This window comes from Cavia porcellus, unplaced genomic scaffold (assembly GCF_034190915.1).
Source record: "Cavia porcellus strain 051 isolate PalLab524CR breed Dunkin Hartley unplaced genomic scaffold, mCavPor4.1 scaffold_15, whole genome shotgun sequence".
NCBI lineage: Eukaryota > Metazoa > Chordata > Mammalia > Rodentia > Caviidae > Cavia > Cavia porcellus.
In genome coordinates, this window is record NW_026947498.1 from 71,253,042 (window position 1) to 71,280,278 (window position 27,237).

The window sequence follows — 27,237 nt, forward strand, 5'->3', positions numbered from 1 at the left end:
TTGCACCGATCAAAGACATTTTATTGTAAGTACAAGTGATAATAACAAACAAAATTACCTTCAAGGGGGTCAGACATCAGACACACACAAGCACACGATCTACACTCACGATGCCTGTCGGATGTGGGCGCCCTGAGCTTGGGGTGCTGGTGGTCACAGCTAAGCCTCTGTCAACAGGACAAGCAGCGGCCCTAGTGACGTCAGTCTGCAAATTGCAGCAGGAGTGCAGGACACCAGGACTCTGGACACAAGCTCCTTGTGGCCACCGCCACGGAACCGAAGGCCTGTGACTTCAGAGTGTGCTCACACTGGCTCCTGCTTGGCTTCCTTTCCTCGGCTCTGGCTGTGGGAACAGTGCGTGCTACAGGAAGTGCTCCTTTGCTCCCAGAGGAGGGGCACTCAGCGGGGCGGGCGCCTGCTCCCTCCATCTTTCCACCACGCTTTCGGCTCTCTCCTGCCTCTGGTGCTGTGTTTCCTTCCAACCTCTTGTACCAGATTCTAGACACTTCTGGTCTACACCTTCTTTTATTTATTTTTTTGTGGCAGTATTTTTTTTTGCACCAGGGCCTGATGCATGCTAGGCAAGTGTTCCACCACTAATCTACATCACTAAAACTTTTATTTTGAGACAGGATCTCAATAAATTGCTCAGGATGGCCTTGAATTTGCAATCGTCCTGCCTCTGCATCCTGGTATGTGGGATTATAGATATGCATCACTATGCTGGGCTCTAGCCCTTCTAATTAATGTCAAAAAGTTCCAGATTCCCAATGAGTCCTGAAAAACCTCAGAGACAAGTTTCCTGCCTCTTGGGGGTTAGGTCAGGTCACAAGATTCCAGCAATTAAAAGGTGTGGGAGAGACAGAAGCAGTGTCACTGTTCTGTCCTGTTGGAGAGTAAACGTGAAGGTTGGTGTGTCCTTCCTTTCCTGGGAGCTCCACAGCTGATTGGAAAGTTAGGTCACACATCCACCAGCTGTCAACTAAAGAATAACATTCTTCCAAGAACCAGGATACTAGTGCTGGGGACCCTTCTCTAGGTTGTACCAGGGAAAAACACCAGCCAAACCCAGACAAAACTGATCATTGTCCAGGCGCTTTGTACGATCAGAAAAAAATAACCTATCTTGCAAGTGCTAATGGCACGTGTGAGCACTTAATTTCATCGATGCTTCTTTAGTAGGGTGTAATGTTCTTGCACTATTCAGAGTCTCTGTTCAGAGGCCAGCAGGTGTCTGATGGTTCAGTGTGCACCATGCGTGCTTCTCCACGTCCTTCTAAATTCTCAAAATAGTGGCTTGTACAATGGGCTGGGGCCGTGGAGGTTCTGAATTTTCATCATTCTAGACAGAAAGACAAAAAAGGAGACAAAACTATGCAATAAGCAGTTTAAAAGAAACATACAAGAACATTTAGATGCATAAAGCATAAGCATTATGTACCTTCCTCACTGCCTGCCTATTTTTCCTTTTGTCTTTGTTTATTATTTTCAAGTATTTTTTTCTTTCTTCCTTTTCATTTTCAGGGCTGCGGCTTGAACCCAGGGCCCACGCATGCTGGGCAAATGTCCTACCAAGAAGCCACACCCTCGGCCTTTTTTAAGAAAAAAGGATTTCTTCTGTTGCCTTTCTTTCGTTCCTGGTTCCCTGCTGCTGCCCCGCCCCTCCTCCTGTTCTCTCCAACATCCTTTCCTTGTGTCTCAGGGCCCCATCCCTCGCCCTGCATCCACCGTCCCTGGCTTCCCCCTGTCCACATCTCCTTGAAGTGACTGCAAGCAGGGCCAGCTCTGGTGATCTAGTACAAACCCCACGAGCAAGCTATCTCCTCCCAAGTCTTCCCAGAGGAAATGAGATATTACCACCCTGCAGGACCTCATCTCTTTAGACACGGAGGGAGGGAGAAGAGAGAAAGTCGCCCTGCCACTGCACGGTTGGCAAGGGTGCCACAGAACCACTCTGATGCCCAACAGTCCTGTCTGGGCCTGGCCTGGGACCTAGGTCCTCAGCAGCCTCCACTGGAACCATGTCCATAGCAGCTGGTAACTTCAAGGGCAACGGAAACTGGTCTTTTTACAGATGAGTAAATACAAGGCCCAAAAAAGGAAGTGATGGGTTAAAGTCACGTAGATGATCAGGGTTGGGGATCACTGGTGGCTACTCACGAGAGCAGACTTTTTGTCTTTGAGCTTTGTTTTTTTTTAATTTTTTATTTTTTTTTAATTTAAGGAGCTTTGTTTTTAATCAAGAAACAAAAGGTCTGTGAGGCACTCAAGGACTGATAAAGATGCAATAGCGGAGGTCCCTTACCGTGCCCTGTGGCACTCTGCTTGGCGTAACCCACCAGAAAGCTGCGACTCACCCAGCAGTCCAGTGGGGCGCGTTACTGGTCTCCATAGGGGTTGAAGCCCTGGTGGGCGCGGGACGGCTGGGTCCTGACCTCAGGGAAGAGGCTGCCTTTGGTTTTCGGGTTGCTGAAGGCTGTGTGCTGCAGGTGTAGATTCTGGAAGTCATTCTCGATCAGGTTCTGCTCTTCGATGTTCTTTTTGTTACTGGAACTGCCATTAACAACAAGAATTAGGGTCTGACGATGCAGAAAGTTTCTTGGAGTCCGTGTTAATGCTTTGTAAAGCTGTTTGTGTTTCTTTATTTTTTGGTATAAAGAATCAAATTCAGGACTTTGTTCTTGCCAAGCAGGTGCACTGTGCCCCTGAGCTCTGTTAAAAATGTTTAAAAATTTTTGGTAATTTTAAATTTACACCCTGAGTTATACGAGGTGTGATAAAAAATGTGAATGTTTAAATTTTTAAAAAATTATATCACAGTACAGTATACACTGCTGTTGACTCTCCTCACAATATTCCCCCTCAAAAAAGATTCCCCCTCACTTTGAATGTATTTATGCCATCGTTTTTGCCGTTTCCTGAAGCAGTTCTGAAATGTTAGTTTTGCTATCACAGCTGCCTTGAAGTTTTGGATTAATTCAAAACATTTACCTTTCATGGCCGGTTTGATTTTGAGGAAAAGTCAAACGTCACAGGGCCAGGGGTGTAGTTGAGTAGCCCAGAGCCTGCCTGGCAAATGCAGGGTCCTGAATTCGTTCCCATTACCAAACCTCCCTCCCAAAAAAAGGACACATAGGTGCCAGATCCAGGGAATAAAGTGGAGAAGGACAACTAACGCTTTTTACAGACTTGCTTTCCCGCTGGATGCCAGTAGGCAGCAGCATAGTGTGGTTTGGATCCACTCACAAAGCTGCCCCTGAAGAGGACTTCCAGATCTGCTCCCCAAAGTGCCAAGAACAAGGGGCTAAGGACGTTTGAAGGAGGGGGTGCTTTCAGGGAATTAATAACAATGTGTCTTACTGTAATTATTTTTAACTTTTAAACATTCACCATATATATATATATATATATATATATATATATATATGGTATATGTATATATACATCACCAGATTTCCCAATTGTTAACCTTTGAACCAAAGAAGACACTAAATTTTGCCTGACAGTGTTATCCATAACCTCATTATTTTGCTCAGTGGAGGTCCCCAAAGTTTAAGGACAGTCTCTTTGTAAGCGCTGCGGTACACATCAGTTGACCCAGCATTAGCATCTAATCCCGACGGCATCACTTGAGTGTTGCTAATGACGTCAGTACTCGTTGGTGTACTGTTCTTTCCTTCTTAGAGATAACAGCTGAGGTCAAGTTTGTGGGGTACATTCCACTGAGACAGAGTCAACACCTGCAGAAGCGCCTCGGAGAGTAAACTGAGTTCAAGATTCCGAGGTTTTGAAAGGAGAACCAGGGTTTCTTGGAGGTGCTGGGGGCCCCTCCAGGCCTCAAGGGGAGGTGCTGAAAGCCAAGCGGAGTGCCACCGTGGGCTCCCGGTCACTGTGATTGTGAGCCTCCAGGCTCCCCTCCTTCCTGGCCCAGAGCACGCGCCTGCTCCCGCAGGGTCCTGGAGTGTGGTCACTGCACCGATGACACCACAGTCTACTTCAGCCAGCTGAGCTTCAGTCACCGAGGGGCTGCCACTCACCCGGCGGCCCTGGTGGCTGCCCAATCCACAGAGTCCTTGCCTTTTGACACGATCTTGTCCAAAGTGGCTGAGCACAGACTTTCCCTCCACAACATGGGCAAGAAAATGGAAACTCCTGCTGTGACCCAAGAACCTTGACAGTGAATCTGGGCTAAGTGCGGCTCTGGCCCAGCAGCCAGGAGCTGAGACGCGTGGATGTCCCAGAGTCACTTCCTAATGCATGTAGAGCTGGTTCTTGGCTTTGTTTCCTTCCAATTGAGTCACAGGGAAAAGCTAACTTCAGAACGGAATAAAATAACTGGGAGTGGTGGCTGTACTCCAGCACCAGGGAGGCTGAGGCAGGAGGATGGCTGCGAATTTGAGGCCAGCCTGGGCTACATAGTGATTTCAAGGCCAGCCTGAACTGCATATGAGACCTTGGCGTGCCTCCTGCACCGCCCACCCTGCAAAGAATGGAATGGGGTGGGGATAGTTTTCAGATCTAAAATCTCTATCCTCTCTAATTCTACTGGGAAAATATCTATTTTGTCAAAAGATAAGGTCTGAACTAAATGTTAGGAAAAAAGTACCCAGTTTGTTTTTAGCAAAGGGGAGCCCATGGCTTATGCGGGGTGGGGACGAGGTAACAGCGCCCTCTCCCTGTTAATAGCAGGAAATCCAGCAGGGCTAAATAACTGATGAATAAAAGAATGGACCCTGCTCGCCCTCCCTTAAGAGAAGAAAACTTAAGGTGCCAAGCTGAGAAACAGCCATGCTGATCTGATGAAACGTTTCTACTTTTGGAAAAACCCAAGGGCTCAGGGGAGTTTAATCTAGACCATTTGCACCAGGGAAATAACTTGGTGAAAATCGTATTTGATAACATTAATGGAACTTAATATTGTTGGCAAAGAATCTTACGTGACATAGGAAAATGATTGTTATGTCCTACTATAGAGTTAAGCAGAAATAAACCTTAAAAATTAAAAAATCACAAAGGTTACATGGCCACGTAATATCATTTAAAAACATGAAAACAGCTTGGAAGGACGTATACTAAAATGTTAGTAGCCTTAGGGTAGTGGGCTGAATGGGTGACTTTTTACTCTGATCCTTTCCACCTTTCTCTTTTTCTCAAGATTTTCTTTGATGATAGTGTATTTTATCCGATCAGAAAACAGTTCAATTAAGAAAAAAAAGAGTGGTAATGGAGGGAGGGCTCCCCCAGCTCCCTTCCCCGGCGCAGGAAGGGGAAACCAGTGTGCCCACCAGGAAAAGGACACTTCTGTCCACATACCTCACTGAGATGACCAACGCAATCAGCAAGCCGAGAACCAAGACGCCCAAAACAGCGCCCACAATAGTGAGGATCAGCTGGAATTCTGAAAAAGGACGAGGATAAGAATGGCTTTCAACAAACAGGTCCCAGGTCTACTGCACAGGTCTGTGCATTCCTGCGGGAAGGACTGGCCCTGCAGAGCCAGGCTGGATAAACAGTTCACATCCTCTGCCTCGCCTAACCGTGCCTTCAGAACTCAGAGAGAAGAGGAAACCCGGCCAGACAGAAAGGAGGCTGACGGCAGAGGGCTCTTCCTGGGCTTTGCGGGAAGCAGATCCAGCTCAGGTCCACATCTCCCTCTGTCCCTCTGCGCCTCTCCCACCCTCTCTCCTTTACTGAGGGACTCAGCCGGAGTGAAGTTTGTCCCTAACAGAGAAGCCAGGAAGCCACTTGGTTTTGTCCCTCAGTAAGAGTTCAGAGGCTCAATCACACGCAGTCTCCTCCTCTATCTCTGACTGGCACTACAGACCGTTCCAACACAGCTGTGAGATGGCCTGGGAGTGTGACATATGTACCAGATTCCACACACCCGATACAAAAAACGTGAAGTAGTTCATGAATATTCTTATATTACCTGCCAAGATGATGTTTTGTATGAATTAGATTAAATAGAATGTTACTCAAATAAGGTTCACCTATTTCTTTCTACTTTGAAATTTTTGCTTGATTTGTTTTTTGTGTGGTTTGCCTTTTGAGACAGAGATTTGCTATGTAGCCCTGGCTGACCTTGAACTCATTATGTAGCTCAGGCTGGCCTTGATTTTGTGGTGATCCTCCTGCCTCAGCCTCCCAAGTGCTGGCATTACAGCTGTGTACCACCATGCCCAGCCTTCTTTGTTTGTTTGTACATTTTTGCTTAAAAATTTAAAAGTGTACTATGAAATCTGTGGCTCATACTATATTTGTGAGATTGTAGGTAGTCTCTTCCGGCCACGTGACCTCCAACTTGGGTTAACAGGTTCCTAGAATATGAAGGCTGGGGAGGACCTGGACGGCCAGGTCCTGTGGTCCTGGACAGCCAGGTCCTGTGGTCCTGCACCTTTCTTTCTCTTTCCTTTTTAAGGTTTTCGGAGGTACTGAAGATTGAGCTGGGGATCTCACACGAGTTAGGCAGGCGCTCTGGCACTAAGCGTGTCCCCAGCCTCAAACCTCTCCTGTAGCAGATGTACAAACTCAAGGCCACAGGAAGAAGTGACTTAGCATAGCTGCCCTTGCTACCAAGTGTGGCAGAGGCCGAGGGCGCCTGTCAGCACTGTCTCTGGGTCTGGCAGAAAGCCTAAGTCATAGTTCCTGCATCTTGAATCATTGAGCTTTAGTTTGCTATGTAAACTTGTAAGTAGATTAAGATTTAAAGTCAGCATCGACCCAGTCTGGTGAGACAAGGCATGGAAGAGAGTGAAGAAACTGAATTTGCAGTGTGTCCCAAGCCAGGAAAGAACTCTGGGACAAGAAGATCTGAGTATTTAAATCACTCATGCCTAGCTTTCCTCTCCCACAAACACTGATTTTGCAATATACCTGTCTCTGATTGTTAGTAGAAGCAGAAAATTTGTATCTTAGTGCACGTTGGGCATCAGCATAACAACTTGGGATGCCCTGTGGCCCGGCCTCTGTCTGGGGTCCCAGGGCGGGGCAGCTGCTTCCTATAACCTCAGGGTGGGTGTGGGAGGCGCGACCGTGGGGCAGACTGCAAGCTGATTTCTCCCTCCGTGAGGGAAGCTGGATAGGAGTTTAACGTGGTTCACACTGATGACTTAACTTAGTTATAAGAGCAAGATTTCGATACTCACTGTCTTCACAGTTCATTCCGCTGTAACCAAATGGACACCTGCAACACAGCGAGCAAACAGGAGCCCTGTGAGCGAGCCCCCGCGGGCAGCACGGTGGACCTCCCGGCCCAGTCTCCATCTCTCCCCTCCGTCTCCTTTTGCTCCTTCTTTTTCTCTTGTCTTACGCTCCCGTAACTGCAGCAGAGCCACAGGTGAGGCACAGGGGCGTCTGATCCCACTTGGTCTCTTTGCTACCGCTGAACATTCTGCCCTCTGAGCTCCAGGAGGACTCGGCCACTCAGGTGAGGCTGAACCCCAGAGGGATGGGGTGTCACGGACACTCTCCAGGGGTGGCACCCCATGGCTCTGCCACCCGCCTCCTGTGTCCCCTGAACATGGTGACCAGTAAGTTTCAGACAGAGGTTGTGTGTCAGGTACCACACTGACAGAGAAGAGGCTGCTGCTCTCCACCTCCGACCTCCTGACTCCACCCCGTGTATGCGAGTCTAACTTGGTTCCCTCTGCCTAGCTCCAGCCACGGCAAGATCAACACGGAGCAGCTTCTCTTACTCTTGGCAGGCGTCGTCACCGTCCGTCTTCCTGTAGCCTGGAAGGCACTTACACACCACCCGTCCGGTGCTGTCCTTCAAGCACTGCTTTTTGTTCTCTGGGTTGCAGTCTTTGGGACACTGGAAAGTTTCTAAGCAGAGAAATTGCCAAGTAACTTTCAGAAACAACCTCTTCAAACCCAAAGGACAGAACATGAGTTTTCACCGTACTTTCTCTAAGTAAAACAAGGCACTCACTGGCTTGTGACCTGCCGTTAGGAAGCCACCTACAGGCAGCCTCAACAGCCCCTAGTCAAGACCCCACCCTGGAGTCTCTGTCTGAAGCCCAAACGCGCATCGTTCAGTCTCTGAAATGCACATGGAAAGTCAAGCAGTGATGCTCATATTTTGCCCGTGTGAAAGAGAGACAGAGTTGTGAAGAGCATGCAAGCACAGGAGGAATGCTTACCAAGACAGAAGGGGGACTGGAGGAAGGGTCTCTGCAGCCCATCTTTACACTGACAGTTTGAACCACTGAGGCAGTTATCTTGAGGGTCATCTTTACACCCGTAGTAGTCACACCGATTTTCACCTGGGAGACACACAGACAATACAGATGAAATGATTTGCGAGAGCACTCTGCTCCATCATTGTTAGCCTTTGTCTTTTTATACACTTTGGGATTCAACAAACGAGAATGTGGGGGATTCTGAAAGCCAGCACCCTAGCTCTTCTTTGATGACTATTTCCTTAAGTCATCAGTTCAAGTTAATTCATCCAGAGGTCTGCAGGTGGTGATCTCTTTTGCGCCTGTCTCTGGGCTAGGTTCCGTAAGGGACACAGAAGTCATTTAACTTTGGGGCTTCATCTCTGCAGAGTTACACCAAGAAGTCACAGTTCAGTTTCAGGGTCTGTGGCCTGGACTTTGAAGAATTCAGTAGCTCAAGTTGCCAAGCTACTATTGAGGAAAAGACGAGAATTAGGTGAGTCTTTGGAGATGGGGAAGACTGAAGCAGTTAGAGGAGGACAAAGGCCAGTTAGCTGAGTAAAGAGTCATCCAAAGAAGCCCAGAATTCTTGTCAGAAGTAGTGGAGCTGTGCTTGGGTAGGGAGAGGTGATGTGCTGGGGTGAGAGAAAACTAGGGTTCCGGGATTGGCCATTTGTTGACTATGGGCTCTTGATTCCCTCCTTTGGTTTTGGGTGAGTCCAGGTTCCCTCCATCTAGAAAGCTGGGTCAATCATTCTTGTTTCGCAGGGTGCTTGTGGGAGCTGAGCGAGCTCATGTAAGCGACAGTGCCCGTTACAGGATCCTCAACACATCCTTTGTCTTTTGTTCACTGAGAAGAAGTGTGGTGGATTTTGAATGTGAGGCTAAGGGCAACGAATTGTATTCTATAAACTAGGCAATCCTTTGGTAGATTTGGAGCATAGCACGAAAAAGCAATCTTTTAAGAACAGAGAGCCTTAGGGGTAAAAATAGGAATCTGGGACTAGATTAGCAGGGAGAGAAAAGAAGCAAGCAGGAAAGTGGTACTAAATATTGCAGGCCACAGCTAACCCGCCTTCCTCACCTGCAACTTGAATAATGTCTCCAATCAAGGGTCCAGAGGAAAATTTCACAACTTTGCTGAGCAGAGGCATATTTTTTAGCTACTGAAGCTGGGTAGCAGAAAGGATATTTGTCTCTACAAGTTATGAGGCTCTCGCCTCCATGTTCCTGGCATTTAGGCTCTTGTGTATTTCCTGAGGCCACCATTTGGCATTTTGTTAATGTGTCCAAGAATCATGTCAGGTGTCACGGTGGAAGGAGATATTGTGGGGAGTTGTCTGAAAAGTAGGTTTTAGAGCTGGGGCCAAGTGGTTTGAATTATACCACGGCCTGCAGCTGAGGCAATTTCTCAGGAGAGCTCAAAGGAGAGAATGTCTTGGGCAGCTCGAACATTATCTTAAGGAAGGCGTGGACTGGGCTTAGCTGGTGACCACCCTGAGCAGTCAGAGCCTGTGCTCATGGGGACATTCAACTTTTTCATATTTGCTAATAAGTCTCATCTAGCCCAAAGCAAAGTATGTCATAAGGGCCAAGGGACAGAGATTCTGATTGCATGAGCTGATACTTGGGGCAAAATTCTGACCTCAACCAGAAGGTGGATAAAAGTGATGGGTTCCTTGGGAGATAAGGACCAAGTGACATCCAGAGATAGACAGACAGACAGATGAGAGGAGGAGGAGGAGGAGGGAGAGATACATAGTATACAGACAAATACATACTACAGATTTTGAGAGAGTAAATACTGGAACATTCCGAAAGAAAACAGAATTATTCCCACAGCATGAAGATGAAAACAGTTCAAGAAGCTGAGAGGGTCTGAAAATATAATTCTAACTGTTCAGCTGCAGGAAACCAGTCTCAAACCTGCTGGCAGTCCAGAGAGCTAAACAATGGGTACAGTTTGCACAGAAAACCCTCAGACGATTGCTGTAAACAAAATATGGAAAGAAGGTCCCATCGTATTAAAAATATGCCAGAGAAAGTCAAATAAGCTCAGGCTTGCCACAAAAAATGTAAAGTCACAGAAGCACTTAAAAAATACAACAAAGAAAAGCAAAGTTTAAAATGAAAAATGAGCAAATTAGAGGTTCTGTGTGTTCCTGTGCACGTGTGTTTGTGTGCCGTGTGTGTGCTTGAGAGAGAGAGAGAGAGAGAGAGAGAGAGAAAGAGAGAGAGAGAGAGAGCTATAAGAAGCTCATGAAAAGGGGAGGGCAGACTGGAGAATTCTGATGAATGATATAAGAAAAACAGAATGGTTCCACACTATTTTTCTCCAGTCTCTTCTTCCAGGAAATTATACCTAGACGGAAACAGGGGAAATGTAAGTTGCTAAAAGGCAATCAGTGCCAGAGGGACTGCAGTCCAGAAGAGCTCTCATGTTTTCTGATGAAGCTTTTAGTGTTTTTTTTTAGTATTTTTTTTTGTAGAACGTGTATGTTCTGTGTTCTAAGATGTTGATACAAATCTCTGTGAAGTATAGAAGCATGAGAAAAGTTATCTGAAAAGCATAAATGAGCAGGATGTGTCTGTTTTCAAAAAGAGAAAGTAGTTTTATAAACGTGGTTAGGGAGTTTACAGTATCTAACCAGCACCTTCTGAGAGACAGGGACTGCACTGCGGAGGGAGCACACAGCAGGGTGGGGGAGGCAGGCCAGGGGTAAGGACAGCAGTGGACAGCTGCGGGGGATGCACCTTGGCAAGGGATGTGTACAGTGTCACATGCTGCCCAGAGCTTGAGCGTGTCGTGCCTCAACAGAGACCTCTGCATTGCACGATGAGAACTCAACGCCTGCCGCATTAGCCTGCCCTGGGCCAGCCCTAAGGGGTCACTCCCAAGGTGAGTTGCTGCTGCTGACCACTGTGGGCACCAGTATCAATTCATCCACACCTTTCTGGATCCGTGTTCTCTAGTAGGCCCTTCTGCTGCTATCCTGGGCTTGGTCCTCTGGCCTGCTTTGACCACTAGGATGATGGCAATGTGCTATCAGCAAATCTAGAGAAACACTGGCACATTGAACTTTACTCCCTTGCTGCTCATGAAGCCTTCAGACCAGCCTAGCGGGGCAGAGAAGGACCATCCGTGGAGCCATCTGAGACCCGCCAGCCCCTCACTGATCTAGCCACTAACAGCAGATGCTGAAGTGACCATCCGCGGTCAGCCAAGCCTGGCCTAGACTGGACAACTCTCGGGCTGAGTCTATCTCGAGTTCTGATGCACAGAATTGCGGAACTGAAATAAATAAATGGTGGTGTTTTAAGCCACTAAGCTTTGCCGTGGCTCATAACACGGCAGGTCCAGCCGCACAGGCCGAGGATGGGGGGTTGTATGTCAGGTTATAAGTGGGAAACAGGATAGGTGAAACCTTCTGTATCAGTTGGAAATCTGTCCTTTGATATAAAACTCTCTGATTCTCATTTTTTCCTGTCCAGAGATGACTCATCACTGGTGAACCAACTTTGAAGACATGGGAGACAGCTAGAAAAGGGTAGAAGGCAAGCGAGAGAGATTCAGCATGTAGTTTACATATGGCAGAAAGGTTTACAAATAGGGGGACAGATCTTTAGGTAAACACGGAGCAAAATTATCCAATGCTTACCTGAATATGCCAAAATGTTATTTGAATTTGTGATTGTATCATTAATTTTAGCAGATACACTTGTTTCATTTTCAGTTGTATTCTGTTCAAAGATGTTTACTACTTTTGCCATTACTGATACAAATCTTGCTTGTAGAGAAGATGTGCTAAAAATAAAGTAAGTCTGTCACTAGTAGAATCGAATGGAAGGGCTAAGAAATAGGTTTTCAAGCCTCCAACATTCCCAAATCTCTCAGCCCTTGTACTGAGTACTTTTCTGCTCCATAATTGGGACTTGAACTCACTATGTAGGTCAGGCTGGTTTCAGACTCATGGAGATCCTCCTGCGCCAGCCTCCTGAGTCCTGGGGTGACAGGTGTGCACCTGCAAGCCCAGCTGTGGCTCTGAGGTTTTAGGCCTCAGAATATATTTTTGCTTTCTAAAATTTTCTAAGCCCCATTTTAACTTTTAAAATAAAGAAACTTAAAATATATCCAACTTACCTGGGAAATGTTTATAGCTATATCAGATCCCCAGAACAAATAAACAAAGCAACAAAAAAATCCAAAACATGAACCAAATTTCACTTGGAGGGATAATCGCCTCAAAAAGACATCCAAAAAATTAATCAGAAGTTTAATTTTTACATTTCTACCAGAATTTATTTATGTTAGGATTTGAGGGGTGGCCATGGATTGTCTACATTGGTGAGAAGGGATATATAAGTTTTTCTATATTGCTTGAAAAATGATCAGGAGCCCATGGCATAATTTTCCACCACAGCTAGAAAATGCCGTCCACAATATATTCATCCAAGAACCTATTAGATTATACTCTGGACTCCAAAACAGTTCCAGGTAATGATGGTGCCAGAGTCTACTTAGAGCACTAAAGTTGGATTTGAGAGAAGAGGGCTAGACCCAAGGTGGCCATAGATCGTCTTTTGCGGCATTAATAATTCTCCAAACCTGCATGCTTTCCTCTGTCTCAAGAGAAGTTTGGGAGAGAGAAATTCCAAGGATCCTTTCAGAGGTGGCATTTGTACAGTAGGTGGAAGGCTGGGGCCAGAGTTTGAAAAGTGCCCTCCTGGGCGAGCCCCACTTGGCCTGCTCTGTCTGCAGAGGGAGGAAGTACTTTTCTGCAATTCCGAGCCAACAGGCAAAAGGTGGCCTCAAACTCCCTGGGCTCCCTTTTAGTAAACTCCTTACCAACCAAGCAGTACCACAGCTTGGGGGACTCCTCAGATGACCTGGGGACCAGGTCTTGATCAACCACAGGGCCCCTACTCTGAAGGGAATTGGCGCTGAGACTGGCTACCTGCTGCAGTGCATGTGCTGCGGTGGATACAGGGCGTAAACTTGCACAGTTTGGAAGTGATTCAGCAGGGGGCCGGGGTCCTCCCTTCGTAAAGGTCTCAGCCTGTGCAAGAGTGGCCATGAAGGTGGTGTGGGTGTATAGGATCAACCCCCCACCCTGTTCAACTTCTGCCGGGGGCTCTCAGCCTCCTGGCACAGATTCTTCAGCACTCCTGTGCACGCCCATCAGCCTCCTGATACGGACTTGCACGGAACACTGCAGCGAGATCCAAACCTTGGTCCGAATCCTTTGGTCTCCAATGTGTAGACACTCTTTGCACATTTCTTTACTGTGGCTGACCATTGTAAGCCAGCTTGTAATTTTTTATACATTTTTATATCTTGTGTTGTATCTGTTTCTCTAGTAAGCCCTGACTGATTCAGCATGCAGCCAGGGAAGCAACCTAATTCCTCACAAGGCTGCAGGGAACTTGGTCATACTGTCCCATCTGTACAGACAGGATTAGCACTCCCGGGCCATCACCCAGCAAGGCAGTCTGAAGCCAATATTAAGGCGCGGCTTTGGCTGACTCAGCCACATCTCATTGTTTCTGTCCTGATCCTGTCACCACATACGGTCCTGTACCACGCACTGTCCACTAAACCCTGAAACACTGCACAGTCCTCAGCTGCCGTTGCTGCGCCTCCATCTCCAGAGCCCTGTGCTCAGACCCAGCCTCTCTGTGCACTGCCAGCCCCTGCCTGGCCAGCACGTCCCCTCCCTGCTACCTACAGGCTTGTGCCCATGCAGAGCAAGCTCGAAAGTTACCACATTCCAGAAACCTGCTCTGAAATGCGCACACGCACACACACACACACACCCCTCTCAATATCCACTGGGGATTGGTTCTGGGATGCCCCACAGACCCTAATCCAGGATGCTCAAGTGCTTTCTATAAAATTACATACTATCTAAATACAGTGGACGCACACCCTGCTGTATCCGGCAAATCCTTTCCAGATTAATTTCACATCTAACACATATAAGTGCCATGGAAATAACTGTTATACTGTGCTCTTTACAGATGCAATTCCTTAAAAAGTCCTTTCTGAAAGGTTCTTGCCCTGGTATAAATTACTGTACGGTTATGGCGGTGGTCTAACGCCAAAGCAGGACCGCCCACCACTCCCTGCTTCTTCTTCAGCCTTAATTGCAACCCCCTTCCTGTTTGTGCATGAAGAAAACTCCATCAGCTCCTCGTGAGTTATCACTGCCCGCCCTAAGCGCCACCCCCGGTCAGGGTTACATGTATAGCCGTATAGCCATGCCCCAGGTTCTGGGCCCAGGGACCCAGGCTGTCTATGGTCATGGACTCCTCTCCACGTCCTTGGAATAAAGGCTATTTTTTACTTTATAGTCTCTCTTTTATCACACTGAAAACTCTTTCATAATGGTGCCGAGAGTTGGATGGTAGAGCACATTAGCTCCTGAAAAATCCCTCCCAGTTGGGGCTCCCCTGCCTAAGAACCACCCTTTTCTTCCTCTGGGACTGTTTACTTGCCACTGCTAATCCGCAGGCAAAAGCGACCTTCCTCACTGCACACGGGTGAGCTGCCGCCTCCGGGGTTTTCTGTGTCTGTTCCTAATTCACATGCTTGCATCAGGGAACCCGTCCTGCCCTCCCTGAACAGGGACACCAGTTTTCACGCTCCTTAGGCTGCACAGCCTGAGGCAAAACTATTATTTTTGTTCCCTGGGACCCCACCCCACACTCTTCCACGATCAGCCGAGGAGAATAGGTGTTGGACTTTCCCTGTCACACTTTCAAAGCTGGTGACAACCTCTTTCGATAGATGTGACCCAGGACAGCTTCCACGTTCCTTGGGGGGGGGGCAGCTAAAGAGGCGAAGTTGTTCTCTCAGCTCACTTATAATTTGGTCATGGGGACCACTTCCTGTCCCCTGAAAAAATACCTCGGTGTGCCTGGTTCATAACCTTGGTGCTCTTGGCCTCAAGAAGGCTATAAAAACCAAAAAGCTGGTCTTTTATGTATGCTTTTGCCACAATGGCGGCAAGTTGGCAGAAACCCTTCATTTTAGGCCTTTGTCACCTTAAGGACGTGTCCTCCTCTCACTGTCTTGTATGATGGCCCAAATACTTCTGGGTCACCCCTGTGCTGTCCTCTCACCCTCCCTCACCCACGGGGCCTTAATCCTTCCCTTAGTTTCTCTCCCCAGTCTCTAACTTCTCAATCCCACCCCCCAGAGCTTTCCTGTTCCTTCAGAGGGTTCTTTGTCCCCTTCCCCTGCATCACTATTTTCTATACGGTCTTGGGCATTCCAGCCTTGTGGCAGGCCACATGGTTGTCAGCAGCCATCTTGCTGCAGCTCGTGTAGTGGACAGCCGCCATCTTGAGGCCTTCCACCACGTAACAGGGTGCCACCATCTTGGGACAGGTCTCAGGGTCAATGGCCGCCACTTGTGGCCCCTCATGTGATCAGCAGCAGCCATCCCACTGAGGGTCACATGATGACCAGTCGCCATCTTGTGCCCCCTCGCTGTGTTACCAACAGCAGGTAGGCCACTGTGGGTCACACGGTAACCTACCAGCAGCCTGTGTTTCCTTGTCACCTGGTGACAAGTGGCCATTTTATAGCCAGTCATCGGGCAATTACCCACACAGGCCTGCTGGATGGTTGGCAGCTTGGTGGCCTCAGTCTCTATTCCTGCTTCGGGAACAGGCTGGCCCCGATGGATTAGTTAATATTCACGTTCCTTTTTTCCTCTCTGACCTATCTCAGATTAGCCATAAATTCGGTTCTTTTTCTGGTCTTATTTCAAGAGATCTCTATTAATTGATCTACAAAAAGATTCACATTAGTCTATTATAGTTCAAATTGGCCAAATATATTTGAGTGCACTCTGATTTTATAAGATGATTGTCAGTCTATATATCTGTTGTCTGTTTGTCCATTTGCCTGCTGTGTAAACAGCTATCTCTTTTTATTTGAGTTCAACAATTTTTTCCTCCTCTTTTACATTTTCAGATCATTTGATCAAGGTTTATTTGGGTTATAGATTTAAAAAACATGCTACCACTTAGGTTGCCAGCTGGTCAAAATGATGCTAAAATTGGTTAAAAAATCCCTTGGGGTGAGGAGACACTGGACAGGATTTCAATTAATGAATGAGAAAGTGGCCACCTGATAAATTTAACCAGCTCTTGTTCGTTAATCAGAGGCCTCAATAATCTCCATAGCCATATGGGAGACACCTCAACTAAAGTTCATATGACTAAGACAATTCATTGTTGCTGATCTGATGGTATATTTTTGCTTTAAAATATAAAATTGGGATTGTTTATGATGACAAGTGTTTTCTTTCAGATCCAGATGTCTGCCTTTTTTCTTGTGCCCCAACCAGGAGATTCAGGTCAGATCAACATGAGGTCACCAGTCAAATGATAATTTTAAACAAAAGTTTATGTAATATATATGTTATACTTAGAGATGCTTAAATAGTGGACAGTCCAAACAATGTCACAAATTTCTTCAGTGCTCAAATGTGAAAATATCCATGGTTAATAGAAAACAGTAGTTCCATTTAATGTTCTATGTTAAGATTTCTACCTCTACTGCACTTTACTGTTATCAATCTTCTAGATGTTCAACAACAAAAATTAAGAGATAATTATAAATTCCTTTTGGATTCCTTTTTCCTGGGATCCACCAGCTCTTTCCCAAAAAAGTTTATATGATGCATATTGGGACCATAATTTACTACACTCAGCTGAGTGTTAAATGACACTGCAGCTGATGTCTCTCCTAAATAAAAAGGTAAAATTAATAAAACAGGCCATCTTCCAAAAATCAGATGGCATTAGACATTCTAACAGCACAGGAGATACTTATATAATTGTAAAACCTAAATGTATGTATGGCAAAAGAATGATATTCAGTTTCTAAAATTCCCTGGACCTTATCCTCCTTATGGAAAGCCATTGCTGAAGTTATAATCATAAATACCCTGTTGATTGTATTACTTGACTCTTACATACTTAATTGATTCTTTGCCTTTGTCTCCTTTAGACTTAAAGCTGTACACCTACCCAAGATAAAAACTGTGAGGAGACAGATACCTCCCACCGTCGACCAGATACCAAGACAAAAGGCTAAACTTGGCCCTCAAACCCCACAGGGAGGCCTTCTTAATATGGCTTTTCATGTTTTCAACAACAGATAAAAATCAAAAGGAAAAATAACAATCTAATCTTTTAGCAGTGACACTTGGGGTTCTGAGACAGGTAAACAGAGACAAGGTGGAGCTGCCTAAGCCACCCCCCCTTCCCTGACCATGCTTCAAGTGCAACAAAGAAAGACACTGGACAAGAGAATGCCCCAACCCTGGCATTCCTCTGGGGCCTTGCCCCTATTGCAATCTCAAGGGCCATTGAAAGAGCAACTGTCCTAGCCGCCAGAGAGCGGGTAAGCCATCCTCTAAATCCTTGCCCTCACAGGAGATCTCATCACCACCAGATTCATTGCTGACTGATGTACTTGGACTTGCTGCTGAAGACTGATGGGGCTCAGAGTCCACAGCCCCCATTAAGGTGTCCTTCTCAGAGCCCCAAGTCCCACTGGAGGTCTCAGGTAAAACATTCTCTGTCTTTGTGGACATACAGGCCATGCATAATGTTCTTCCTGAGTTTTCAGGCCACTATATTAAGTCCTCAGTCTCTATAGGGGGTGTTGATGGCCAACCTATGCAGCCTTTACAGACAGGGCCTATTCCATGCAGGTTCCAGACTCTCTTCTTTACCCATAGCTTCCTAGCAATTCCAACATGTCTCACACCCCTTTTAGATAGGGATCTTCTTCAAAAGCTTAACTTCTCCTTTACCTTCTCCCCGACCACAGCTCTATGTCCTCCAGACACCCTCATAATGTGCCACAGAGAAACCCCCCCCTTCTTTTTTGGTCGATCCCATAGTTTGGGATACCTCCAATCCCACCTGCGCTACCCATGCCATGCCTATTTTAATTCATTTCAGGGTTCCTTCAGTTTTTCCTTGTGTTCCCCAATATCCCATAGCTCCCAAACATTTACAGGGACTTAAACCCATAATCAAGCACCTTTTAGACAATGGTTTTCTTAAACCTACCTATTCAACTTATAATACTCCTGTTCTCCCAGTATTCAAGCCTGATGGGTCTTATCATCTAGTGCAAGACCTTGGGGTAATCAACAATGCCATTACCCAAGTTCACCCAGTGGTGCCAAACCCTTATACCATGCTCTCTCATATCCCTCCCTCCACCACTCACTTTACAGTCATAGATCTTAAAAATGCCTTTTTTATTCCTCTGTGTTTATGCAGACAGACCCAGACACTCTATTGAGCACATGAAGTGCTCAATATACACTGCTCTGCCAGCAGAAAGAGCTCACGATGGGCCCCTTGTAACCAGGTGTGTGACTTGGGTGTCTCGTCCCCTCCTCCTTCCCACCATGAAAGAGATGGCCGTGAGCTACCCGTCCCCTGCCCACCTCCCAGGTGTCCAAAGCACACTTACCTTATTGTGTGAATTACAGTCTGTTTGTAATCTGTTTTGGCAAATGCACTTTGGAACTGTGGGCAAGAACAGATTTAACAGCAAATTGAAAAAAAATTAAAGCATTACTCTATCTAGGTCTTAACACAAATTTGTAAACTCATTTGTATAAATATACATGGCACCTTGGAACAAATTACTTGCTCTTGACATGCCTGCTAATGGTCATCTTTGCTGTAAGGTAGTAAGATTCTAACGTAAGTCAGCGTTATCCAGGGGAAAGATGGAAAACACTTGGCCACATCAATGATTTTATTCTTAAAACTAAGGGGACTTGGAGATGCAGATACAGCTCAGTGGCACAGCACCTGCCTGGCAAGTGCAAGGTCGTGAGTTTGATCCCCAGTACCAAAAAACAAAAAACCAACAACAACAACAACAACAACAAAACCCCCCAAACAAACAGACAAAACTAAGGGGACAGCTTATTCAGTTTGTTGTTAGTTTCAAATAATATTTGTCAGTCCTGAGTGTAGATGTGCTTCATCCATTCCTCCAATCACCAGGAATACATATTTACTTCCTGACCCAAGGCATGCTAGGAGTCATTTTGATCATCAGCACAGTAGCCTCATGACCAAGTTGGGGGAATCATGCTGAGGGGTGCCACAGAGAGAGACGGGCTACGCGGGAAGTTTGAAGAGACTCTTCCAGTGACAGAGGACCACAGAGGGCTTCTGAAGCAGAAGGACCTCAGGACAGTCAGCGGGCTCAGGGAAGCAGGCTTAGCTGGGAAGAACATCTACGATCCGCTCGGCCGGCAGTGTTCAGTTGGACCTGACTTTCCTTGTGTGAGAGTGCTCATGACAGCAGCTCCCACCCCGCAGGGCTCCAGGGTGTGTGCAGTGAGTCGGAACACATGGAGTGGCTCGGGGGGTGCCAAGGCTCCGGCACAGGTGGATTATCCGGTGCAGGTTGTGTTCTAGAAACAGACAAGTCATAGAGGGAACTGACTGCAGATAAAGCTGGGCAGGCTGAGGTAGGACAGCTGGGGCTTCTGGTCTTGTTCTTCGATGCCAAAAAACAGGTTTTCCTCTTTCCCGTTCCATGGCTTCATCCGTTTCCCTTCCTCTCCCTACGCTGACCACTGCTGCTGCACACTGGGCCATGCCCGGGACACACGTGACACGCACTGCGTGGCTGACTACGGTTTGTAACCAAGTCAGTGCCACCTTTTCATAATCTGCCACTTTATTTTTCTCTTATTAGACTGGCAACCAAAAAGATGTTAAATTTAAATTGAAAAGAAATGTCTCTTTAATTCTAGCCAAATTCAAGTCAGTTGGATGTTCTAGTGGTCTGGTTCACCTTACATGCAGGACACATCTTGGTTTCTCTGTATCCCATTGGGCCCTAAAATCACAGGTTTTCTGTGGCGCAGGAGGGCTCAGGGCTTAGCTAAGGAGCAGATGTGCTAGCTGACCTGGAAAGTTCCTTGCAGTACCCCTGGTAACCACTGCCCCCAGAGTTCTAACCTCAAAAATGAGCTTGAGGATCAGCATCTGATGTAAAGAAAGTGTTTCCTGCCTCCCACCCAACCTGGGTCACCTTTGAGGATGCCGCATATACAGTGCTTTAAAAATTTTTTTCTGTTACTGGGGATCGAACTCATGACCTTGCGCTTGCTAGGTAGGTGCTTATGCCACTGAGCTAAATCTCTGGCCCATATACAGTTCTTAAATCTGAAAAGCTGGAAGATAGGGTGAGCAGTCATGAGCTATGCAGGATGGGCCTGCCTGGCTCCATTGCACAACCGAGTCAGCGGGTGAGCCAAGGAAGTGTGTGACCAGGAGACCTGGGGTTAAGTGCCAAACTCCTCACTCAGGTCACTTCATCTTTCAGACTCAATTATCTCACCTGTAAAATGGATACAGTAGCAGTATCTCCCCATGGGGCTATTTTGAGAATGAGAAACATCAAACAGAGAATGTAGAGTGTAAAAGAGAGAAATTCCAGACAGCTGTGCAGACTGTCCAGCCAGATCCAACTGGGGAGAAAGTGACCCTGGGAGATTTGCCCTGGCCTGATCTGGGACTGCCCCACAAGGTCTCCCAAGGAGCCCTTAAGGGAGGTGGGTTTCTCCATTTCCTAACTGTGCACCAGGGCCTGTGGGTATGATGCCATCATTTTGGGTTAATCATCTCTTTCAAATTACAAACATGCTCCATCCCCTCCAGCTTCCCAGGCACATTCAGGCCTGGCTGAGATCAAGCCCAACTCAAAGCCCAACTCTGAAGGAGAGGGCACAAGTCTTGGCAGGATTGGGGGCTTTTGTGACCCTCAGACCCACGGGAAGATCTGGGGAACTCAGTAGCCATGGTCCCCAGGAAGGCCACCGTGCAGAGGTGCCCCGGGAAGAGGAAGATGCTTGTGTCATGTCTCCAGTACACTGAGTATCACCCAAGCTGGCAAATCCAAATTAGCGCATAGATCCAAGATGAGAAGCTGAGGCACGCAGCCATTCCCTCATGCAGAGGTGGCCAGTGTGACCACTGTGAGCAGGGGCCCACAGCCCTCCCATCCTGGCAAGTCAGGGACAGCTGGTGCCTCGGGAAGCCTGGCTCCTGCTCTGTGATGGCTGCTGAAGCATTCACGTAGTGATTATTGCCATGCTCCTAGCTCTAATAACAAAGCTTACAGGGATATAATTCCAAACTGAAAGGCTTCGTCATAAAATAAGAGTTTAGTTTTTAAAGGTATTTTCCAACTACAGTCTTACGACATATTTAAGGCTGATTACTTTTCCCTCTGAAACTAAACTTCGAGGAAGGCTGGGTGGCTGCTGCCTGGGAATCCCAGGCTGCCCCCTGCACCTCTGGAGTAGCTTTACCTGCTCCCTCCACTGGCCGGCTCATGCACAGCTATCTGAGGGAAACAAGACTGTTATTCATTTCAGGATCTTTGACAATGGAAAAAAATAATGGATACACATGCAGGCGTGATTTCCCTTCTAGATTTAAAAAACAAAGCAAAAAGACCAGTATGGACATTTCTACAAATTTGAATGCAAAAAAGGAAACAAAAATCTTGAGAGTTTTCTTGCTTCCGTGTTATTTTTTACTTTGTGCAGTGCTGGGAATCAAAGTGGGCCTTGTGGATACTCAGCAGGTACCCTGCCACGCACTGAACCCCAAATCACTGATCAGTGAGGTCATTAAGGTGTGGGGCGAGAGCCTGAGGCGGGACGTTACCTTCCACAGGCTTGGCAAACGCTCTACCACTAAGCTAGGCTCCATCCCCAGCCCACTGTGAAATCAGTTGTTCTGAAACATCATTCTGTGTCCTGTCCATTTCAAGCTTGTGGATAGCTTCTGTAAGAAGGAGCCCCACAGACAGGACAAGCCTCCTCTGCCGCGCCAGGTGCCTGCCTCTGTGTGGAGGTGTGTGGAGTCTGAGGAAAGGTCCTGGCCACAGGGAGACTGCGCTGGCTGCCCCCTGCCCCCGTTTCATCGCCTGACCCGTGCCAGGCTTTGCACCCCAGTGTGAGAACAGAGAATGTTTCTACACAAAGGTAGGCAGGGAAATACTTACAAATGTGGTAGTATCATTCCAGAAGTTTTCGTAGGCTAAAGAGCCTCCATTTTGCAAGTCAGATACATCATTTCCTTTTACCGTAATCAGTCCAGGGAATGTCTTTCCTGAAAGTCAAACAAAAATCTTTCTGTACTGTTTAATGTAAAGAGGGTCGTTTCCATTTTTTAAAAGCATACATTTATTTTTTTAAAGATTGGAATATCAGGTGATGACTCTACAAGAGGTCTGGAGATACTTGGACAAAGATACCCATAATCTGACCCAACCTGCACGGCCATTTTCATTTTGCTGGGTCCCTCCCAGCCCCAGCCCCGCTCACCCCATGTTAGTTCCGAGTTTGTGACATGCCTCACTTTTCTGACTTATTACTAGCTGATACGCAGTTTCCCAAATCGTGTCTGGTCTTTATTGCTGTCATTTTTAAAGACTTCACACCTTTGCTGGTATGGTCATTTTTGGTTCTTGGACTTAGCCCTTTTGTTTAAAAGGGAGGAGAAAGGTTGCAGTGAACACAGTCATGTCTGAACCTTTTTAGAGTAGACCCAGGAATGAGATGATTCCTGTTAAAAATGTGAGTCTTGTTTGGCTCTTGCATGTCCCCGCCCCCGAGCAGCATGGTGTGTTTGTTTCACCCATAACAGGTCTGCTCCGGCAGGGGGAGAGTTCTGATCCCTGAAACAGACAGGCCTGGGAGCTGCACAGCACCCGACGCCCCACCCAGCGGCACTAAGCCATGGCTGCGTTACGCGGCTCTCAGCATCTATTTCCAGAGCAGAGGGGCTCCTCTGTCTCTGTCACGGACCAAGCAGATCCTGTGCCGCACAGCTGAGCCGGTGTCAGCAGAGGCTCCCAGGCCATGCCACCTGCATCTGCCTCGTGGTCCCCATGTCTAGCAACACTTTTGAGGCAAGCATCTTGAAGTTTCATGGCCTTGGCTGTTTCTGAGGACTCCGCCATCTACTGCTCTCCTTTAGGGCCCCTGGCACCTTCCCTGGAGCCCCGGGAAGCAGGGGTGGGCCCACTTGGGCCCAACATTCGGGTCTGAGTGCATCTGTCTTGCCGCCACTGGCGCTCATGGGACAAACACTGGAACATGGGCGGCCCGGCTGCCTTCAAATTGTCTTCCACCTCTCTGATCCTGTGGAATATCTTGTTACACATCACTTTGGGTTTCCTATTCCACTTTAGGTGTGACATTCAGAGCTCTGCTGTGGTTTGCTGCTTGTAACTCACCTCTCAGACACGCCCCAGAGTTGAAGTAATACCCCTCCGTGCACAGGCAAATGTAAGTACTATACAGGTTAACGCAGGAAGCATCTCCTCCACACGGCTTACTTTCGCAAGGCTTGGTAGGACCTTGGATGGAGCAGAAAGAGATTAGAAATCCATAGGAAGGACGGAAACGATGCCTGAAAGCGTACTTCCTAATCATCGTCCCCCCCCTGCACACTCTCCTCGGCTGTGTTAGGCATAGCATGGCCCTGAGAAGAGCTAGGAACAAATCCGTGCTTTCTTAGGTCTCTGGGGAGTCTGTGGCTGATATTTTGGAGCTGAGAGCTTGATGACAGCAAACATTAGAGGCTGGTGGACAAAGGCCTGCTTGGAACTGGGTCTCCCAGTTCCAAGGAGTCAGGAATCTTGAGAGGCAGTGAGGAGACTCCAGCCTGCCTTTCTGCGTGGATGGCTGAAATCAGTGGTCATAGTAAGGGTGCAAGGGCTCCCACCCCACTGGCCAAGGCTGCTGAGCCAGGAAAGGCCCAGCGGCTTCCCCTCCTCAGAGAACAGAGCAGGAAGTTATGCCAGCAGCCATGCGGCCATCTTGGCTGGCCATTTTCCCCTTCTCTAATACTATGATTCCCAGCTTCAACTTCAGAACAGCTCAACGGTTTGACAAACTTTAGAGCTGTTTTGAGATTCTTACAAATCTGTAGGTAGAAGTTGTTGATTTTTTAAAAAAGCTATCTATGGTGTTAGATATAGAGCATTTTCTCATGATGCGTGGAGAAGACATACACATAAATACCACAAATTGATACGTATATATCTTTGTATTTGCACAGCTTGTCTCTGAGGGAGACATAAGCAACTGGCAACAGAGGATGCCTCTAGAGAAGGAAAGTCAGGGCCTATGGGTTTAGGATGGGACGGAAATTGAAAATTTATTTTTTTACTTTTTCAGTGCCGGGTCCTGAACCACATTCCCAGCTGGGGAGATTTAATTTTTATTACATGCACTTTTGCTCTCTTTGAGATACTTTTCCACAATCATGGGCCTAGTTTTCTTTTACAAAAAAAGCAATTAAAAAATAAGGAGTGTTGGTTGTCTGGCATGCATGAAGCCCTGGATTGTTTCTCCTGTGCCACAATGAACCAACCAATCAAGTTTAATTAAAAATTAAACTAACAGTGCTGGTGATGAGAATGGACCACGGCACAGGCCCTTTGGAAAACAGTTTGGCAAGTGTCTGACAAAATTAAACGTGATTTTCACACGTGACACAGCAGTTACGCTCCTTGTGTGCACACGGAGCACTGTGCACAGATTTGACAACAGATTTTGGTTCATGGAAGCAAGCAAGATGCCTCTGGATAAGAGGAGGGATGGCCTATGGTATATCCAAACAACAGCCTACCATTCTGCACTAAAAAATAAACTGTCAAGTGATAACCAGACATGAAGGAAAGGCATATTGCTACATGAAAGAAGCCAGTCTGAAAAATTTAACTACTTTGTGATGCTAGTTATTTGACATTTTGGGAAAGGCAAACTATGGAGACAGTAAAAAGAAAACCAGTGGTGGCCAGGTCTTAAGAGCAACGAACCGGAAGATCAGAGAGGAATTTTAGGACAGGAAAACTACTTGATATGATGCTACCATAATGGATCATGCCATTATTCAAACCCATTAATGTGCAATAACACAGTGTCAACTGTAGTCTTCACGTGTTAGTGATGGGGCAACGTAGCAGTCCTCACATGCGCCCCCTGGTGGGTGATGTTGACAGTGCCCGAAAAATTCCTGTGCTTTCCTTAATCTTGCGGTGAATCTCAAACTACTCTAGAAATAAAGTCTGTTTAAAGATGTTCAAGGGAGAGAAAAGAACTAAACTACAAGGGGCAAAAGAAGTGACACTAAGCTACCTCATAAACAGCAATAAGTATCACCCCACTACAAGGTCTGAACCTATTCTAAGTAAAATAAATAGCCTTTTTTAAAGGCTATTTTTTATTCCTGGTCTTTTTGAGACAAGCTCTTACTATGCAGTTCAGGCTGATCTTGAACTCACTCTGTGTCTCAGGCTGGTCTTGACCTCACTGAGGCAATTTTCCTGCCTCACCCAACTGAGGATTGCAGGTGTAAAGCCACTTTATAAAATGCAAGCATGATTGGAAAATGCTAGGGAAGAAACTGAGTCCGCTTCCTCTCTGGAGATCAGGTGAGTGGCTAAGTCTTGGTGTGTTTTCCCTTTAGCCACAGGACACACTTGTTAGCTCATTCGATAACTGGGAATTGGTTAAGTCACAGGATGTCACAGCTGGAAGGGGTTTTGCTGGCATCTTTCTTTGGCCACATCTTATCCCAGATGGGTACACGGGAACCAAGAGTGGGGTGAGCTGCCCGACAGGCAAGTGTAGGAAGGTGACTACCTCACTCTGGGGACGATGTTGGAAACCCTCCTTCCTGATTCCAGCAGAGCCGGGCATACGGATGCTACCCATCTGACCTCGGCTGCAAAGAGACCCCTCTGACTGTAACTAAGTCAGAGGGGCAGAGTCCCAGGCACAGGCTCTGGGCTCTTTTTGCTTAGTCATCCACTTCTTAGCTTTAGCTAGCAGCCCTGGGAAAGCTGTCAAGAGTGTGCGGGGACACCAACTTGCTTTTTAACCTTAGGCAAGTCACGGCCCTCATTGAGCCTCAGTTTCCCCATCTGAGAGTATCACGGTTTATCGAGACCCTTTTAGCTTGAGAGTTTTAGGATTCTCCTAGACCAGTGGTTGGTAAACTGTGGCTCATGAGCCCTATCTGACCAACTCTGTTTTTGTACATGAGTTTACTGGCGGAACACATGCACGCTCATCCTTTGTATGTCAACCATGGCTAGTTTGGGGTTAAAATGACACTGTGGGGCAGTTACAGCAGGGACCAAATGGCCTACAGTGACTGTGCATTTACTATTTGGCCTTTATTGCTGAAGTCTGTGATTCCTGTTCTAGACAGCACCTTGGGAAATGAGGCCGGTGGTTTCTTTTTCAATAACTTAAGCTTAAGGTCAGTTAGCACTTCTTAGCACCCCAAACACCTACCCTTTGGACTGTGGTCCTGCTCATCTTACAACTGTTTGAACACTGCTGTTGTTTGGTTTCTGATCAGCTCAGTTTCCAAGTAAAGACCAGTCACTTATCTGCAGGATAGAACTAAATTCTTCCCTACTCAGCCAGGGGACTGGGCATGCGGCTGAAGAGGCATAGCTTATTTCCAGCTGGTCTTTCTCAGAGCAGCTGGAACTTTAGTAAACATAAGAACAGAGTGGAACCAAGGTAATCTTGTAGGGTTTCTGCTGTTATTGCTAGTCTTTATGCGTCCAGTGTTAAGTCCGCAAGAAATGTAGGGTCTCAAGATACCCACTTCCTTTCCTTACCAGAAACCCCCCCCCCACCATGCACCACAAGGTAACTGCCTTCGCTGAGGCATATTTGGAGGAATCACTCTTACCTGGGATTGTACTGTTTGTGTTACTGGACACTGATGACGAGGTGGTGATGGAATGGGAGAGCTCCGTAGTAGCGCTCCCTGGGGAATGGCTTTGCGTAGCAGAGGGCATCTGAGTGGTACTGAGTTCTAGAGAAGCAGTTGTGAGTTCTGTGACGTTTATAGCAGGAGATGTAGTATTTGGGAGGGGGGTAGATGCATTAGGTGGGTGGGGAGGCAGATGCGTGGTCCCTGTTGTGACATCAGATGAGGTAGGGGATGAGGTAGGGGACGAGGGAGGGGATGA

General features: G+C 47.0%; 1 protein-coding gene across 1 annotated transcript; it reads right to left on the bottom strand.

The window, feature by feature from the left end:
* Positions 1-27,237, bottom strand: Muc13 (mucin 13, cell surface associated). Its single transcript, XM_013146281.2, has 11 exons — positions 26,955-27,237; positions 23,473-23,595; positions 22,237-22,343; positions 18,667-18,722; positions 11,819-11,964; positions 8,142-8,264; positions 7,695-7,824; positions 7,146-7,183; positions 5,314-5,398; positions 2,358-2,553; positions 1-1,342 (listed from the first exon to the last, which is right to left on the bottom strand). The coding sequence occupies exons 1-10, from the start codon at positions 27,061-27,063 to the stop codon at positions 2,379-2,381; spliced, it is 1,092 nt and encodes a 363-aa protein (XP_013001735.1). The 5' UTR covers positions 27,064-27,237; the 3' UTR covers positions 1-1,342; positions 2,358-2,378.

Excerpts from the sequence above, each read along its gene's own strand:
- Muc13 (XM_013146281.2), bottom strand. The coding sequence starts at position 27,063 with ATGCCCTCTGCTACGCAAAGCCATTCCCCAGGGAGCGCTACTACGGAG. Across the intron at positions 5,399-7,145 it reads CGGAATGAACTGTGAAGACA|AATTCCAGCTGATCCTCACT; the intron begins GTGAGTATCGAA and ends GTCCTTTTTCAG. Across the intron at positions 2,554-5,313 it reads GCGTTGGTCATCTCAGTGAG|TTCCAGTAACAAAAAGAACA; the intron begins GTATGTGGACAG and ends TGTTAATGGCAG.